The sequence below is a fragment of the Rhamphochromis longiceps genome, linkage group LG7, assembly GCF_057381845.1.
Source record: "Rhamphochromis longiceps isolate RC_006_pf linkage group LG7, R_longiceps_female_GT1.1, whole genome shotgun sequence".
In the NCBI taxonomy this organism is placed as follows: Eukaryota; Metazoa; Chordata; class Actinopteri; order Cichliformes; family Cichlidae; genus Rhamphochromis; species Rhamphochromis longiceps.
The window spans coordinates 48075423-48093859 of record NC_140563.1 but is presented as its reverse complement, the minus strand read 5'-3'; the positions used below and the strand labels follow the sequence as shown (position 1 = coordinate 48093859).

The 18437-nt window shown below is 37.7% G+C and overlaps 1 protein-coding gene across 1 annotated transcript in view; it reads left to right on the top strand.

The window, feature by feature from the left end:
- Window positions 1–18437, top strand: part of astn2 (astrotactin 2) — a 306591-nt gene that overhangs the window by 123730 nt on the left and 164424 nt on the right. The window contains exons 5-7 of the mRNA XM_085413994.1: window positions 7775–7882; window positions 10574–10720; window positions 16794–16961. Coding sequence (XP_085270120.1) covers window positions 7775–7882; window positions 10574–10720; window positions 16794–16961 — 423 coding nt within the window. The remainder of the gene's footprint in view (window positions 1–7774; window positions 7883–10573; window positions 10721–16793; window positions 16962–18437) is intronic.

Sequence of the window (18437 nt, the reverse complement as noted above, 5' to 3'; positions counted from 1 at the left end):
TCGTCCTGTCCCCTTGGCAGAAAAACAGCCCCATAGCATGATGTTTCCACCCCCATGCTTCACAGTAGGTATGGTGTTCTTGGGATGCAACTCAGTATTCTTCTTCCTCCAAACACGACGAGTTGAGTTTATACCAAAAAGTTCTACTTTGGTTTCATCTGACCACATGACATTCTCCCAATCCTCTGCTGTATCATCCATGTGCTCTCTGGCAAACTTCAGACGGGCCTGGACATGCACTGGCTTCAGCAGCGGAACACGTCTGGCACTGCGGGATTTGATTCCCTGCCGTTGTAGTGTGTTACTGATGGTGACCTTTGTTACTTTGGTCCCAGCTCTCTGCAGGTCATTCACCACGTCCCCCCGTGTGGTTCTGGGATCTTTGCTCACCGTTCTCATGATCATTTTGACCCCACGGGATGAGATCTTGCGTGGAGCCCCAGATCGAGGGAGATTATCAGTGGTCTTGTATGTCTTCCATTTTCTGATGATTGCTCCCACAGTTGATTTTTTCACACCAAGCTGCTTGCCTATTGTAGATTCACTCTTCCCAGTCTGGTGCAGGTCTACAATACTTTTCCTGGTGTCCTTCGAAAGCTCTTTGGTCTTGGCCATGGCGGAGTTTGGAGTCTGACTGTTTGAGGCTGTGGACAGGTGTCTTTTATACAGATGATGAGTTCAAACAGGTGCCATTCATACAGGTAACGAGTGGGGGACAGAAAAGCTTCTTACAGAAGACGTTACAGGTCTGTGAGAGCCAGAGATTTTCCTTGTTTGAGGTGACCAAATACTTATTTTCCACCCTGATTTACGAATAAATTCTTTACAAATCCTACCATGTGGATTCATGGATTTTTTTTTTTCACATTCTGTCTCTAACAGTTGAAGTGTACCTCTGGTGCAAATTACTGACCTCTGTCATCATTTTAGGTGGGGGAACTTGCACAATCGGTGGCTGACTAAATACTTTTTTGCCCCACTGTATTTGAGGGTATGTGGGACTTGCACATCCAGTTTGTGTTTTGTATAGTTGGATAAGGGATGCAATCCATGTCCCTCGGGTTATTCTGTGGAAGGTGCTTTGAAGTACGGGGTGTCTGGCCAGAAGTTATGGGCCATTTGGTTCCTGTAGAACTGTAACATTAGCTTGGTTCATTGCGGCAGTAAGTCATACTCACTCATGGTGGGTGTTGAACTCTGGCAGGACAGATGGACAGACAATCAGATGGATGAATGGATAAGTAGATGGATGGCACTAATTTGCAAAGATCTGTTTGTAAACTTGCACAAGGCACAGGTACAATTCAGTTATATCTGGCGTCTTTAACTAATTTCTTTGTATGCACATGTATTACTTGTGCTTTTATAAATTTCTTGGACCTTTGTTGTTTCTTTTTTATTAGAAAATTTAGAAGTTAAAATTTTTATAAGCTTTCTGTGAAGGGCAACTGCTAAAATAATAATTTAATTGTCCAGTAATTTAAATGGGAACTGATGTGTTTAGTTTTACTGTGCCTGTGACAATAAAACTTTTTAAACTTGACCTTAATACATAAAAAATTGGCCAAAAAAACGTCTTGTTGAGAGTAAAATTAGTGTGCTATTTGTGTGCTCTTTTTTTTTTTTTTATAGCAAAACAGATGGAGGGAAAACAGATCATGCCAACTGAGGATGTGACAAAGAGAGGCGTCGGAAATTATGTAATGGACTTGGGGACTGTGAAATGGGTGGTAAAAGTAAGATTGGTCTACCCGAGTAATTGAAATTTGTTGTACAGTCATGCTGGAGTTTAGTTACAGTGCCGGGTGCTGACGTTTTTATGGGACTTGATTTTGAAGGCATTACCGCTGAGGGAGAGAAAAGCAAGATGAAAACAGGAAAAAGTGAACTGACAAAAGAAGAAGTGTAGTGGAAAAGGAGGAGAAGCAGTGAAATAGAAAATGCCAAGGGCCAGATTTTCAAAGACTTGTGCACCTTGTTTCAGACATATTGTTGTGTGTGTTATTTATCAAATCTGTGCCTTAGCCTGGAAGCACTATTTAACTGTCATTTGGATTGCACACGTACTTTGCCTGTCAGCACACCTTTTTGCGATCAGTGCAATGTCACTGCATCCTTAATGGTATGAATAGCTATTTCAGTTTAAACCATGAAAATCCATATTAACTGAGGGAAAAATTGATATTTCACTTTAAATACTAAGCTCAATAAAATGTATGCATGTCTGAACCTCTTAACAGTTTGTATTTATGAAATAATGAAGAAGGTTTTGACGGGCAAACAGAACCTGCTCCGCTTTCTTTTAAAATTCCACTGATAGCAGACAAAAGGTGCAAAGGAATTATACTTCACAAAGGGTCGGGTTAAAAGGGCAATAAATGAAAGCACTATCTGACCACTTTATAATACCAAACAAAGAGAGTTCAGAGAGTTGTGACTGTGCAGTTATTAAACTTGAAATTCATTTTGATGTTCACTGAGCTGCTAATGCAGTGTGAAAATCCCTGTCTCTTGATTATTCGTTTACATTTTAGTGACAGTCCCTTTGTAACCAGTATTTCCTTTTATCCACTGATTTTGCTTCTTTCTATCTGTTTTTCATCACAGTTGTGTGTATTTCTCCCAGTTTCAAAAAACTGTATAAACCTCACATGAATAACAGTGAAATTGCAGTCCTAATCTTTTTTTTTGCCATTAATGAACATTGCTAAGTCAGATCTACTATAGGGAACACTAATAGAGGATAATTTGAAACTCCAAGTCCCATCCCAATCTGACAGAAATTACAAGTAAAGATTCTGAACCAGTATGGTGCAAACTGGTTCTGTAAAGGGTCCATTATTAATCAAACAGTCAATTTGATAGATTTCACAGTGTGAGGCAATTGATATTTTTATGAAGAAGCACTTTTTTCCTTTTTTCAAAGTTACTCAACGTCCAAATCAAATCTGAAAACTGCAGGAAGTACATTCATTCTTCTAGTGATTACTTCAAGTGGCATTCAAAGTTGAGATGGGAACAGCAGGAGATTAGTGGAGACCTGAAGCACCTTTACATAATCTGAACTTTCTTTCTAACTAAAGGACACTGAGACATTTTTGACCCTGTTTGCCTTCACTGAATGACTCATTTAATGGGACATAAATGACAAAGTGCCAAAGCAGCTTTCATAGCAATAACGGTATAGGGCATTGCAGAGCCCAGGCTATGTCCTGATAGGAAAAAAAAAAAAAAAAACAATAACCGGGAATGTTTTCCGTATCTTCTGAAAGGCCAGCACTTTCTTCACCTTTCTAATATATATTGCCCTTTTTAACCATTCAACCAAGAAGGCACGCATTTTATGACCCCAGAGAGCTCAAAGATGGGACATTATGGTACCACCTATAAAAAGGAGCAATGATTTAAGCAAAGCAGGGCAGGAAGCCGCTGTCCTGCTATGCTCAGCATATTACCTCAAGACGGTCTTTACATTGAACTCCACGTGGAAAAAGAAAGAAGAAACACTCACCTTAAAATTGTGAGGGTGGATAGGACAAAGATAAGTAGAGGGGCAAAATTAAAACACAGACTCTCTTTTATTCTGCACCTGTTTTTATAATGCATTCAATCCACACCACTACATTATCCTCATTTCTTCAAAGACTATGACTTGTGGTAAGTTGATATACTTAAATACGTTAGAAAAAAACATGGCGACAATGGTTCTACTGTAGAAACTTGTACTTTACGACTTGAGCCTACAATGCATTTAGATTGAAGAACTTATGCAAGTAACACCAGTGTTTGATTAGTATTAATAAATTTAATACTAATAAACAGGACATCACTGTGTTAAAACTTACCTTTAAAGGCATTACATCCACCACAATGACACATCAACATTTCTAGTCATGAGTCAGATGCATTTTTAAAATTTGGTTGTGACTGGGACACATCTTTAAAGATTCTCCTTTATCACTGGAACAAGGTCTCTAATCTTTTATTTGCATCTCCAATAAATTTCAAATGGAAACCAAGTCATATTAAAATGTAATTAGTGTAGTGGGCAAAAAGATTCATGCATTTAATAAATGCACTAACAGAAGAGATTATATATTAAAATTTGACTTGCTTTAACCTAAGGCCCAGGAGACATACACAGGTTTTAAATAATATGCATAAATATTGCATAGAGACAGTATGTGTTACTACTTTTCAATAAATTACACTTGTTCCTCATTAGGTGTAACAGAAAAGACCTACCTGAAATACAGTACACTCCCTGTCTTTTCTTCCTCTACCACCTTTTTGGGCATGTTCTAAGACTATGCATAAATCCAGAACCAATTTTACAGCACATTGCCCTGGCTTCACCCTCCAAACAGCACCAGACTTATACTCGAATTCCAACTCAACTCTAGACTTGTTTAAGTGCATGAGACCAAAAGAATGATTACAGTTTTCAGTGTATGCTTTCTACACAGACTTGATAGACCTTTTAATCATGTCTAAATCTTTTATGATGCACGAAAATGTTCATGAGCTGTAACATAATGTTAATGAAGTGAATGAAGGAGTCTATTTCACCTGACATTGCTCAGCACTTGCCTTGAAATTCTGACTGTGTCCAATGAACAAGGAAGAAAGGATTTTTTTTAATCTACCTTATTGTAATAAGGACTTAATGACATCTATAAAAAATACTAAATTTCAAGATGATAAACAGTGTTAGATCTGTATACTTTCTTATGAGTTTCTCCTGCGCCTATTTTTTTTCTCTTTATTTGCCTGTGGTGGGTGGTGTCTACTTTGTTTTTCACTATGAAGAGTTCACCATATCTTCATAATAGTGTTAGTTTATTATCTTACTTATTTTTGCTCGCTTTTGCTTACTTTACTCTCTGAAAAAAAAAACTTACCGTCCTCCAGCTTAGTCTTAACACAATGTGACATCCCTAAATTGAGAGCATCCAAGCCCCTGATCAATTTCCTTAGCCATCAATTTTTCAGAATAACCAAGCTTTTGTACTTTATACACTGACACTTAAATTGTGACTGGAATGAATCCAATTAATTTTGTATATATATTTTGCGGTCACTTTTGTAAGGGACGTACAAGCGAGCTGTCATTTGACTTGATTTATGCGAAATGATCAATTTGTCACCATATTAGGGCTGAACGATTATGGAAAATAATCTAATTGCGATTTTTTGCCCCAATATTGCGATTGCGATGCGATATGCGATTATTTTTTAAGGTATTTGTCTTCTGTATTATTAAACAAAGACAAGCAATACATCATATAGTATGGCCAATACTATATTACATTAATTTTAAGCTGTTCTTTCCTGGAAGACAGACCTCTGTTATGATGACATGAGGTGATGCATGAATTGATGACTGACATTTTTATTTAACTTCTTCAATCACAACAGTATATTTGAACATACACAATAGTTTATTTTTAGCTTACAAACATCTGAGCATAAAGTGCTGACAAGGAACCCTGGTGTAAACATTAAAATGAAAGTCAGTACAATGTGCAGATTGCAGAAATATACATAAACAAAATCAGTGGCTTTACCACACTCAGTTTTTCGACATCTGTGAACTACTAGACAGTCATTCAATTAAAAAATAATATTAAATAAATAAAACTAATAAATAAAAAATACACACATCTTACTGATCTCTGCAGTCAGTAACATTACACATAAAGTGCAAACATAATAGCAATTGTATAAACACACACACAAACACGCCTTTAAAGTTTAAAGGCGTGAAATTGGACGGTCTAGTTCTGATTAGCGTCACCGCTGTCTCGGTGGAGTTTAATAAACTCGGCCGTCTGCTTCTTGCTATCTAAAATATAACCAGACACTGGTGTAAATTCTCGACTGTCTCATACTTCTGTTTAATAAGTTTTCTGTTTGACGTTTAGTCAGCTGTGTGAAAACCAAGGAGGAACCCACCCGGGGGATTAATAAAGTTTTATTTTATCTAATCTAATAACTTTAATCTCAGCCAAACCGATTTACTCACGAACAAACAAAACACTGAAAAAAGCCCAACAATAACATTTTTAGGTTGTCTAAGTGACTTATATATTACGTTTAACCCGAGCAGCGAAACTCCGCGGTGATCTGAAAATGATGTGCCGGGAGTTGTGCCGTTCTCGGCCGCATCAGTAACCCTCGAGCTCCCGGCTAGCTGTCGAGCTGGTGGGTAGCAGACGCCTCTGAAAACGTCGAAGCACTTTTGCAAATATGGGATATCTTGATAAACCGAGCAGATATTTGATGTTTACACAACTACTTTCTCGCCTGAAAATATGTTAAAAGTTTATTTTGTGACCCAGAAAGATTAGTATGAGTAATTTTAAAACTTAGTAGCGGCCGCCATTGCTGGAAACTGGAGTTTGGCTGGGCTGCGCTATGAATTCTGGGATATGGTAGTAATTTGGACAGCCTTCGGCACGTCGCTGTGACATAATCGGTCTACAAATGCGGCCTCAGGAGGATGCAGCCCATGAATTGTATAATATAATCGCAGTATAATCGCAGCCTTTGCGGTTAGAAAATTGCACTTGATCATGTCGCGATATTATCGCAAATGCGATATATCGTTCAGCCCTACACCACATGCTGGCCAAGAACTATTTTACTCTAAGTACCCCCTTCATCCACGTTGCACTGCATTTTCTTAATGATATACCAGGAATGAAACAATTATGAATGCTTGAATATGACTTAAAAGTCATATTCCTGTGGGGATAAAGCTTTTGTCTCTTGCAGAAAAGTAAATGCTTTTGTCATTGTGTCATTATCAGCTGTCCTCATGTATCATAAAAATAAGTGTATTGACATAATGCACTTATCCTAATTTTGTTCTTTGTCTTTGTTTTAACTCGTAGTCATCGAGTGAAACGTTTTTTCTTAGATGTGTATTTATGGTCATCACAAGCACTGATTTTCACTCTGTCCTTTATTCTTTTTCTACTCCAGGAGATTAGGAAGTGTAATCACTGTGATCCTCTGGGTAATGCAAGCAAAACATATGTATAACCATGAGGAAATCTGGATCTTATTAGCATAAGATCGTTTTTATGACTAAACCTAAATGATACATGAAAGAATGTGCGTGGTACAATAATAAAGATATTTAACATAAACCGTCTACTGGACATTTTTTAATCTGGTTTGAGACTGTAGTTTGAAGCCATTTACAGATATTTTATGTTATGTTATCCTTCAGTGGTTTTACACTTTGCAAATCCCTGACTGTTATCAGTGTGTGTGTGTGTGTGTGTGTGTGTGTGTGTGTGTGTGTGTGTGCGTGCGTGCGTGCGTGCGTGCGTGCGTGTGCGTGTATTTTGATGTTGCAGTGCCAAAGCAGTAATAAACAAAGCCTCTTAACTCACAGCCCTGCTCTTGCTGTCACTCTAACTCAGAGTCAGACATGCAAATATGCACACACTTTACCTAATATGATTAGAAAATTGAGCTCCAAAGTCTTTTTAACACTTGACAACTCACCAACAGATCAAACCACGAGTGGCAGCAAAGGTGGTAAGAAGTGGAAATTTGATTAGTTAAAAATCTGTGTACTGTTGTGTCCATATTGTAAAAATATATTATGTCCTGCTCTATATACACAACACCCAAAGGTTGAATAACTGTTTGTACCCCGACTGCATTATATTTTCTATATCTGAAAAACAAACAATCAACTGAATTATGATTCTAATTAGATTTATTTTTGCCTTTGTTTGTCTTTACATTTCACCACCAGAGGCTGGAGGTGTGTTTGGTCCTCAAGGGGAATCGGGATCAGAGCCTGAAGATGACAACCAAATGAAGTTTTACACAGAGCAGCACAGAGGACGAAGGCGCAGCAAAGGTGGGAAGAAACTCAGGTGTATTATAATAAATGTCGTACAGTTTTTACACATTAACTTACTCAGCAGGAGACCCTCTTAGCCACTGCGCGCTGCTGAGAAGACATTAAAGTCAAAAGGGAGTATAATACAAAAACAAATGAACGCCAGCCTTATCCCATTTGAATATAAGAGGGAATGATGGGAGAGAACATTAAAGCTGAGTCAAATGAGGCTAGTCATTTCCGGAATTGTCAGCATAGCTGGAAGTAGGAAGGGGTCATGTATGTTCCCAGTGGGGCTGGGAGTGCTGTTCCACAGCTCAATGACATTCAAAGCAGACATATGAGCTGATGTCAATGGGAGTTTTGTGATGACCTAAGCTGAGTCACATAACTTGAATGCATGATTTTCAACTTCCTCTCCCATAGTGATATGTGATAGTGAAGAGTTTGGATTTGTGTGTATATGAATTACATAGTCTGTGTATATCTATAAAGTAGCTGACAAAAATGATGAAAATCATGATGTTTTTAAACCCTGTGTCTGCAGTTCACCTAAACAACACTAGGTCAAGAGGACAATAAATCACACACCACTTTATAATCTTATTAATTTGGTTGTAAGCCCTCTGGTGTGGGAATAGGATCTAAAAGCAGTTAGAAAAGCAATTTTCCAATTGCGATTTCTATTAGAAGTATAAAAGAGAGGAAATGTACGATTTGAAAACAAACAAAACTTCTTAACTCTATAGAACTGCAGATATATAATTCATCTAAAAGCGGATTCTCCAATTAAATGTCTCTATTTTTCTGTACATTGGAGACAGCAGCTGGGTAGATTTCAGATATCAAGCATGTGCATATGGTCTTAGATAATTGCAACGTTTTTCGGAATGAAGGACAAGAACGAATTGAACGAATTGAATGAACCTACCCCTGTAATTGGCTCTGTAGCCTTCTGTCACTTCATTTCCTACCATTACATTTCCTGTTTACATACATTTAAACACAGAATGGTCCAGTGTGAACATGCAATTAACCACAACTGTTCTGAAAATGGTTAATTGCCTGTGAGTGTAAATGCCCTAGAACAGGCGTCTTTACTTTAACTGACATCTTGGTCTGACAGATTTTATTATCAAGTCTTTGTGGCCTTACAGCTTGGAGGAAAATAAAATCCATGGCCATGACCTGTGTTAAAGTTACAGCCTGTATAAAAAGGTAGCTCTTTCATTAGATGATGGACAGAGGGGAGGCGAATGAGAGTAAACATAAAGAGTTTAGTGCACTCCTTGTATTTGTGCATTCAGTTAAAATTTACATGTGACTTTATGCGTGTGTTTGAGCACAGAAAGGATGCTTGGTTTGTGACCATAATGTAAGTGTTTGCCATCGTGAGTGCGCATGCTTTTGTCTACTCAGTAAGCTTTTATAGTAATTGAGGGAACCCTTCACAAGCCCAGTGACACCACCCGCACCCCACTGACATTAGCTGCTCAGCCACTATTTCTGTAGACAACCATTGTTTCTATCCCTTCACAAAGCCATCACAGTGAGTAAGACGTGCAAGTCGGTGTGGGTCAATCCATTACCCTAACTTTGTCTCCTTGTTTGGCCTTGAGCTGCATTTCAAAACCTCCGAGCTTCTGTCAAGATTAAAGTGCCTTTCCACAGGGGAATACTGGTGAAACTTTCTTTTCTATGATATTGCTTTGTTTTATTTCAGTCTGTTTGACCATTTGAACACTGCGAATGTGATCAGTCAAACGTTATATGGGGAAAGCTGAAATTGGCATTCACAGAACAATTGTACACGGCTGTGTTTTTCAGTGGTACTAAATGATGTAGTAACATACCTCTAACTAGCACACAGAGCATTAGTCGATTCCCATTGTGGAAGCTATTGGGCATTGAAATTAATAAATATATAAACAAATGTATTCATTTATTTATTTATTTGAACAAAACAGTGTGATGAGTTCTACTGCAGAGAACAGACTTCCATAAGCAGTTGTACCATTTCTATTGACTTTTGCAACAAACCTGCAGAGCGCAGGATACACACTGGGAAGCTCCCTTCCTAGAAGCTATTCACGCAGTTCTGAAGCCTGCAGATTCTGAAATATTACGTGATGTTTTCTTGTGACTGGTTTAAGAAAGTACAAGAGTTATTTTCAGGTTGTTCAACGCATTAGAGCAGTGTTTCCAAAGCTACTCTATCATCACCTTATCCTACACACATCCCAGTAAGCTTCCGTTTAACATGCCAACTTCTCTCCCATGATAAATATCTGTAGACAGAGGTTAAGCGGCTAATTTCATTTCCTATACCTTAGCTTGGAAATAAGATCCCTGGCAGAGCCAAAGGGCAACCAAAACAACCAATCTATAACCCTGTCAGTAGCAATAAGATCATATATCATACTGGCAAATGATTCTGGGGTGTGCAGAAGCAGTGTTAACCCAAGTCATATCTACACAGGCCAAACTTGAAACAGGGTTGGATTCATAAATCAGCAGTACAATGAATTGCATTCTCAAGGCTTTGAGGAGGGCTTTTCAGCAAAGGACAGTGCAAAACGAGATGATTTTGTTAAACGTTTGTGTGGCTGTGTGTATTATGGTCCTGTCACCTGTTTAAGACTCTAATAAAAACAAAAGGGCCACTGTTAAACTGTCTACCTTTACTTTTTTCTCTTTCTCTCCCTTTAGGCCATCCACACAGTCCTCTAAATAAGGTCACCTTGACACTGATTACTATCAGCACATGTGTCATTGCCATTGTCTATGCTACGCAGGATTCCTGCCCCCTCACTGTTAAGGTCACCCTCCATGTGCCAGAGCATTTTGTTGCGGATGGTAAGTGCAGGGCATTTATTAGACCTTGGCAGAACATTTAACGAGTAAAGCATCAAAAAGTGTTTACTTTTGCTGGAAACTGACTTCACTACACATCACTGTTTTTATGCACTCTTTCATTTTGATTCAAATTACATGATATGATATGAAAATCTTAGTAGATCTGACAGCTCACAGAACTCCTGGGTCCAATTTACACAGATCTGTTTGCTGACTGGAAACCCGCAAATACTAAAATCAAACATGGAGATGAAGATGCAAGGATTTATTATACTTACATTAAACCCATCAAAATGTTACTAAGATGCAGTGTGGTTATTTAGCCCAAGCAGCAGTTTGAAAACATCTAATACAAGCGATATGCTAGATTTGTGGAGCATGTTATCATAATAGCCATTATCCCAGATAGTATAGCATCTTATTGTTTTGTTTGTTTCCAACAATAACTGGTTACAGTTGTCAGTCGAGCAGCGTACTGTAGAGATAACTGTCGAGTTGCATGTTGTTGTTGAGCACTGAAACGTATTATGTCATTAGTTTAGTCTTTGTTGTTAGGAGGAACAGCTAATGGACCGGGGCTAGCTCAACATTCTCCATTTCTGTTTTCACATGGCCTGCATTAAACTCCCCACCCCCTCAACCGTGATTTGTGGTTTTCAATTTCAATGCCTTTCAATTTCAGTGCCCCCTTTCCACGACTGATAAGGTACAAAAGATGAACATTCATCCAACAAAAGAGAAAATCATGTTCTAGAACCGAAAAATGAACAAAAATCAGAACAATAAAGCCCACGCGCTGAAAGCTCACAATGGAAGAAAAAAAGATTGATTATCACCACAAAAAACTGAGTGACATTTAAAGCCATTAAAGTGATGAAGAGCATTGTGCACACACTATGGCTATTATTATTTTTCGTTTTTCAACTGAGCTTTTAGTATTTAGCCCCTTTTTCATGTGACTGCATGCTGTAGATTAAAATATTAACCTATTGTTTTTATCTATTCAGTTAGCCGGATACAAACAATGCATATTCATCTAATGTTGCATAAGAACTCCAAGATATATTTCTGCTGTATCAGTGCCATATTAGAAGCTGGCTTCACAGACAGAAAGTATGCTTTCCAAAAAAAATAAAAACTAAATAAATAGTCAGTGAAATCGAATATAAAGAACTTCTCTGTCAATAAGGAGTTGATACCGTTTCCTGTCAATTTATATGCTCACATGGGGACACAAAAACATTTGTTGTTGACAAAAGAAGTTTAAATTCACAAAAATGGAGTTTGTAAGCAACAGACCCATGCAACAGCTTAGAGTATTATTTAATCTGTTTAAAATTCCTTGTTGACAGTGAGCTAATTGTAAATTGGGTCTGTGTGTTGACACGATACTGCAAAACAAACCTTACTAGGAGAAGAGAGAAAACTTGAATATGTACAAGGAACTAAGTGAAGTAAGAGAGAGTGAAGAGCTGAGGCAATTTAACTAATGATTGATACATCTCTGAAAGATTTCACATATCAGTCAAAAAGGCATTTCTGCCATTGAGGTCTCATTTCTTGTCCTCCCACGCTCTCAGAATTTGTGTGCCCGTGGACACTTCATGAAAACGGAGGCGTGCATAAAATATATATTCTGTAACTATCCGGTTGTTCAGTGATGACGCGACGAATCCTACTTCCGGGTCTAAAGTAGTCTGCGTTTAATATGGCTTTTGTGTTGTTAACATGTTTAGTGTTATGTATTTTCTTCTATTTGATCTCAAAAAGCTCCTAAAACAGTCAGTGATCACTGTTGACCTCCCTCGGCTTTTATTACCGCTAATCATTTATTTAAGCTCAGTTTTTAAAACCTTACGATGTAACTACAGCCCAGCCCATGCAGCAGTATATGAATGACTAACCTCGTATTGTGGATGGATTATCTCAGTTGTTCTCCTGGCTGAAGTTTGGTCCTTTTACAGCATCCTGCCATGCGATTACATTTGTTCCTGACCACCGAGAACACTCACATTAACTTTTATCGAGTGGAAAAAAAGTTAGCTTGTTTATATTATGCTAACATAGCTGTGTCGCTAGCGGTCACGTAGCACATCATTATATACCAGCTAGCCCAACTTCAGTAACCCTACAAACGTCACTGCTGTTTAGTTTTCTGTCTTCATTTATGCTGGAAGTGATAGCAGAGCTGTACGTTTTAATTTGTTTCCAAAACCCCACAGTCAGGACATGCTATATTGTATTTAGATAGAAGCTAGCGAGCTAACTCCCTGCTAACTTCTAACTCCGTTAAATGTCATAAATTCCGTTTTCATGGATGCCTGGATGTTAAACTCAATTGTTACACCTGGTAGAGCAGAACGCTGATCATTTTATTAAAGATGAAAGACTTTAGACAGTTTTTCAACTCTCAGTAATCCCATAGTGATCGTTTGATATATGGACCTGCAGCGGAGTTTAGACCCAGACACGGCTAGTGACGTCAGACTGAACAACCGGATTGGATATCTACAGTAAAATAAACATACCGTTAGAGTATTTTGACATTGACGCAGTTTGTTTTTTCCCTCTGTATACCACCACAGTGGATATGAAGTGAAAGAATCAAGATGTGATTAGAGTGCAGACTATTGGTTTTCATTTAACGTGATTAACAAAATTATCACATGAATTTTGTTTAGAAATTAGCTATTTTTATTCATAGGGCCCTATTTTCAGATTCTAAAGTAGTTGGGTAATTGCCTAATGAACAAAAGCTGCTTCCTCTTATTTCATGTCAAATTAAGCAGATAAAAGCCACAGTAAGGTCTAGCCAAGTGAAAAGTACTCAAGGAAAGAGGCAAATAATTGTCAATGTGTAAAGATGGCGTGATGTTTCAGAGCGCTTACAACAAGATGCTTTTTTGTTACTGCTGACAAAATGTAAGGCTGTCATATCCATATACAAACAGCAACAAAAGGTGGCCACAATAAAGACTTGGCACAAAATAGGAACCTGTCGCCTGTCAATGACTCGAGGATTAAAAACAATGAAGTTTGTCCACTTACTTCTGAGCTTTGTGGGGCAATTACTCAAAAAATGTATTACAAAATAATCACGGTTTTTTTGAGTGTCTATAATGTTGTCTTTTTCTCCCTCTCCATAACACACATAGTGTAGTGTAAATCTCTGCCACTGGCAGCGAGGACGCTTTCAAATTTAATATGGAGAATGATTATTGACTTATTTTAGTAACCTTTTTCACCTTCTACTGCTACTAGCAGTGAGGAATATCAAGTTATACACAATAATTATCTAAATTTTTGGATGCCCCTGAAGCCCTCCTTTGGCCTAATGATCAGCCTGCGAGGTATCAAAAATCATATTTGGAATTTAATGAAATAATCATAGATATTCATGATAAACCAGCCCTCGTGTATTTTAATTTTGCTGAGTCCATGAGCTTCGCTGTAGTGCGACACTCACTACTGCATTTAAGCCCCACTACAGAATAAGATATTGGACGAGGAAAATCATGTTGTGCATTCCATACTGCATGTGTGTTTACTGCAGGGTGAACATAAACTGTACACCTCTAAGGAGTTAAGATAAGGGTTTTAGGATTCTAGTTTTGTTTTTCCCCAGCAAACAAACTGTGTGTGCTGGAACTCGGACACAGAAAAGCAGACACCTGAGGCAGAGCAGATGTGGTAAAAGGCAGCTTAACCCTGTAGTCTGGCATGCATACAGTCGGCAGCAGGCAGGCAGTCAGAGCAAACAAACAAATCCAAGAGATAAACAAACAAAACAATTCCAACTGGCAAGCAACACATAACTATAAGTCACTTCAGGAAACGTACAAGCAGACAGACGAAATGCTCTGTTTCTTCTGTCTGCTTATATACTTTATAAGTTGACACAAAGGACGTGAGTTGCTCTATATCTAATATATGCTGGTACGATGCAGGTGAATAGTCAGGTGGTGATATCAGCCATTAGCATGATGAATAAACTGAATGTGAGCAGCCAGTTGCCATGACAGTGAAAGGTAAACAAAAACAACTACAAAGCATTTATAATAATCACTAAGGCTACAGCTAATGGGAGCCTAATGGAAAAAAATGAGATAGATAGAGAGAGAACAGAAGTTTATTTACAGGCAGGTAACAAGAAAGGAAAACTGGAGCAGCAGATTAAGAAGACTCAGATCATTTAGCCAACATTGTGAGATACGCAGCTCAAAATCAACTAGTAGTGGAATTAAGTGTACCGACATATTCTTATGTTTTTATATTGTAATTACTCCAGTGTTGCTTTTCTGTTAACTGACATTCACTTTAGAGTCATGGTGTAAATACCTTAATTATATTTGCAAAAATAGTCATATTTTAAATGTGACTGTCTGTCAAAGAATCTTATCAATTAGATACCCAGTCATGTAACTCAATTATCAAAAACATGACATTGTGTAGATAATTGAAATAATACAGCAGTATACAATAGAGGAAAGCACAAACAACTTATTAACGAAAAATAACACAAAATTATATGTGTCAATAAGTCAATGAAATTTTTTGTTGCACCCATTCATTATTACTGTCATTATTTTGATTACCGCATTGACACTGATATACAATGCTTTCTTTTTCTCCCCATTCTTCTGCATTTGAATCATAATATGCAGAGCTAAGTGAACAATGCTCCTACTCCCCAAGTGGGATTTCTTTACAGGACTCAGAGAAGGCTGCATATCAGCTCTCTCCTCAGCATGTTAGCAGAAGAATTTACTTCTGCCAGTATCACTGTAAATGAGACCTACTGGCAGAAAGGGGCCTTGTCATGCTTACCTTTGGTCACTTTGACCTCGTAAAGGCTTTTAGCGATTTATTTTGGGCTTCTGGCATTTTGCTGGGTACTGAACACTTTACTTTCAAGAACACCAGCGATCTTTCATATCTATTGAAGATTGTTACCATGGTTATTTTGCTATGACTTATACAGAATTTTGCACTTATTAATTGAAAATGTTCAAAACATATTGATTGATTCAAAATGTGTTTTACGCCAGACACTTAAACCAATAAACAATGTGGGATCATCTGACAAGCTATCAAATGTAACAGACAAAAACATGCAGGTCATTGGTCTCGATAAGATTGAATGCTAACACATGGTTTGGTACTTAATTTTTAGGGAAAACCAAGTACATTTGTTGAAGGCTTTGTGTTGGTCACACTGTACTGTGGCAGTGTTTTTCTGTCAAATGAAAAGAAGCAGCTGATGACTTTTCATGTGTAGGAGGAAACAAATGGCAGTGTATTCTGTCAGGACCAAAATGTTAAAAGGGTAAAATAAATAACAGAGAGAGAACAGATGAGTTTTGGGATGTCATTGCTTTGTTTGTTACAGAATGTAAAGGCGAAACATTATTTGTTATTCTCATATGAGCTGTATATTTTACCACAGCACAAAGGACTTGCACACATCCATCTGATGCAGTTCATCTAGCTGTACCGAACCTGTTTGTTTTGTTTTAATATATAGATGTTCTAATACATTTTGAATTCACCTGGACAAAGAAATATATACTGTTAATGCTTCTGCAAATGTACCGTCCATGACCCATAATATAGCTGTATAAGAATCCAGAAAGCCTTCGCACAGCTCCCTTTGGAACCAAAACTCATTGGCATCAATTAGAGATAATCTTGTTCGGTGATTGGAGTTTAACGATTGGTCTGAGAGCAGTAAGAAAGAAAGGTAAGTCAGCGTCATTAAGCATAGCGTTTACTGATTGACTCGTGAAACCCTTTTAGCCCCTCTACTGCAATTACCAACAACACCCAATCTATACACATTATAGGTCTTAATTTTCTCATTTAAATTCAGTCTGGTCAGATGGGAAATGAAATTACAGTGAAAACAAAAGATTTAGCTACTTTCCAATTGATTTTGCAATAGAACCTCAAACCTAGAGCATAAATACAACACAATCACATCTGTTCTACTTTTCTGTGGTTTGTTTGTTTATTTTTGCCTTTTTTTCATGCAAAATAATTGGCTCCTGTTTTGTTTTGTTTTTCTTTTTTTCAGGAAGTAGTTTTGTGGTGAGCATGGGCAGTTTCTTGGATGTTTCTAATTGGTTAAATCCAGCAAAGCTAACTCTCTACTATCAGACCAATTCATCCACACAATGGGTCCAGGATTACTGCGGCCAGAGGACCACTGAACCCTGTGAGCAGATTTGTGATCAGGACACAGGTTGGTGCATACAAATATGCAGACACTGACGTCTAACCATTAAGCCTTAACCCTTGTTTTTAGCATTTTCTTTTAAAGTGGTAAGTACTTCAACAGTGGAAAAAGTGCAGGTGTATATAGAAGACATTACAATGAGATCTCTATCTTGATGTTTTACTGATTAACATAACATGTGCTAACTTTTAGTTGTATTTTGTGACATAAACCCAAAAGTTAAAGTAAGCTAAAAAAAAAAAATAAATAAAATAAAGCTGAAACAGTCGATGTCGTCTGGTTCAGAGTCATGAGATTTACACCACCACTCACGACCCTGTGTTTTTCATGTGGACTTTTTCTCATTTATAAACAGTATAAACATGGCTCTTTATGTTCAATATTGATACCGCTTGTCAGTAAGGGCATAGACACCAGAGTGTACCGTGTCGGAGATGTCAGTGCCTTTGGCAGTATTTGAGTCCCTCCGCAGGAGAATGTTTTGCTATAAAATGATAGACATGCTATTCCCATAAATTTGTAAAGTTGTCATATTGAAACTGCGTAAACAATGGAATTAACAAGAAACCGGCAGCACTGTCAGTGAAGAGGCCACGTAGAAATACAAGTGTGTAACAGAGATTGTCACTGTTTGCATTCATCACAATAATTATATAAAAGCTATCCAACTTTATTCCACACTTTAAATGAAAAATCGAAAGAAAACAAGACAGAATCAATAGATCAATTATACGGTAGGTTTTTTCTGTAAAACATTTCATCCTTACTTTGCTTTAACTTTTGGTTGGCCTAAAAGCACCGAAAGGAGCTGAAACTATGTTTTCATCATGTTATAAATAAAATGGGAGTTAATGTATATTCCACATTATTTTGTAAGTCTTCTTTCTGTGCTGTAGGGAAAGAGAGGAACTAGTCAAGCTGAGCAAAGGTGTGTGGTTAATTTCTTGAGTAAATTACTCAAATAATAGTAACAAAAGTTCTTACATCAGAGCTCAGCATATGAGGCAACAGCATTTCTACTATGTAAGCAAAGGTCCTTAATGTCTTTTGCCCCATTCAGGAAAATCACCAGCTGCCACTGCAGTGTGCTGCAGTGTGTATACAATCACCCTGTATGGTTTTACACCTACATTTGCTGACATTAAAACTTTACCAACAAATGCTAAGTATGCAGCATGATGATATTTATCTTGCCTTGAGTGTCCTAATTCCCTTGTGTTTTTCATGCCCAAGTAGATAAAGTCTAAGCTCATTAGAATGGATTACATCTGTAATGTATGTGAAATTTATGTAACCCTGGTCAAGGACGTGTTGAGGGCTAATGCATAATGTATTAGAGTTCCAGACACTCAACGCAGTGAGTACACAGGAAGATGCCAGAGATGGAGCTGCACGCATGTATTTGTGAAATCTTAGTGTGTGCACTTAGGTATTTCATAGGTCTGCATCTGCACATTATATTTACTCATTCAAATCCAAGTA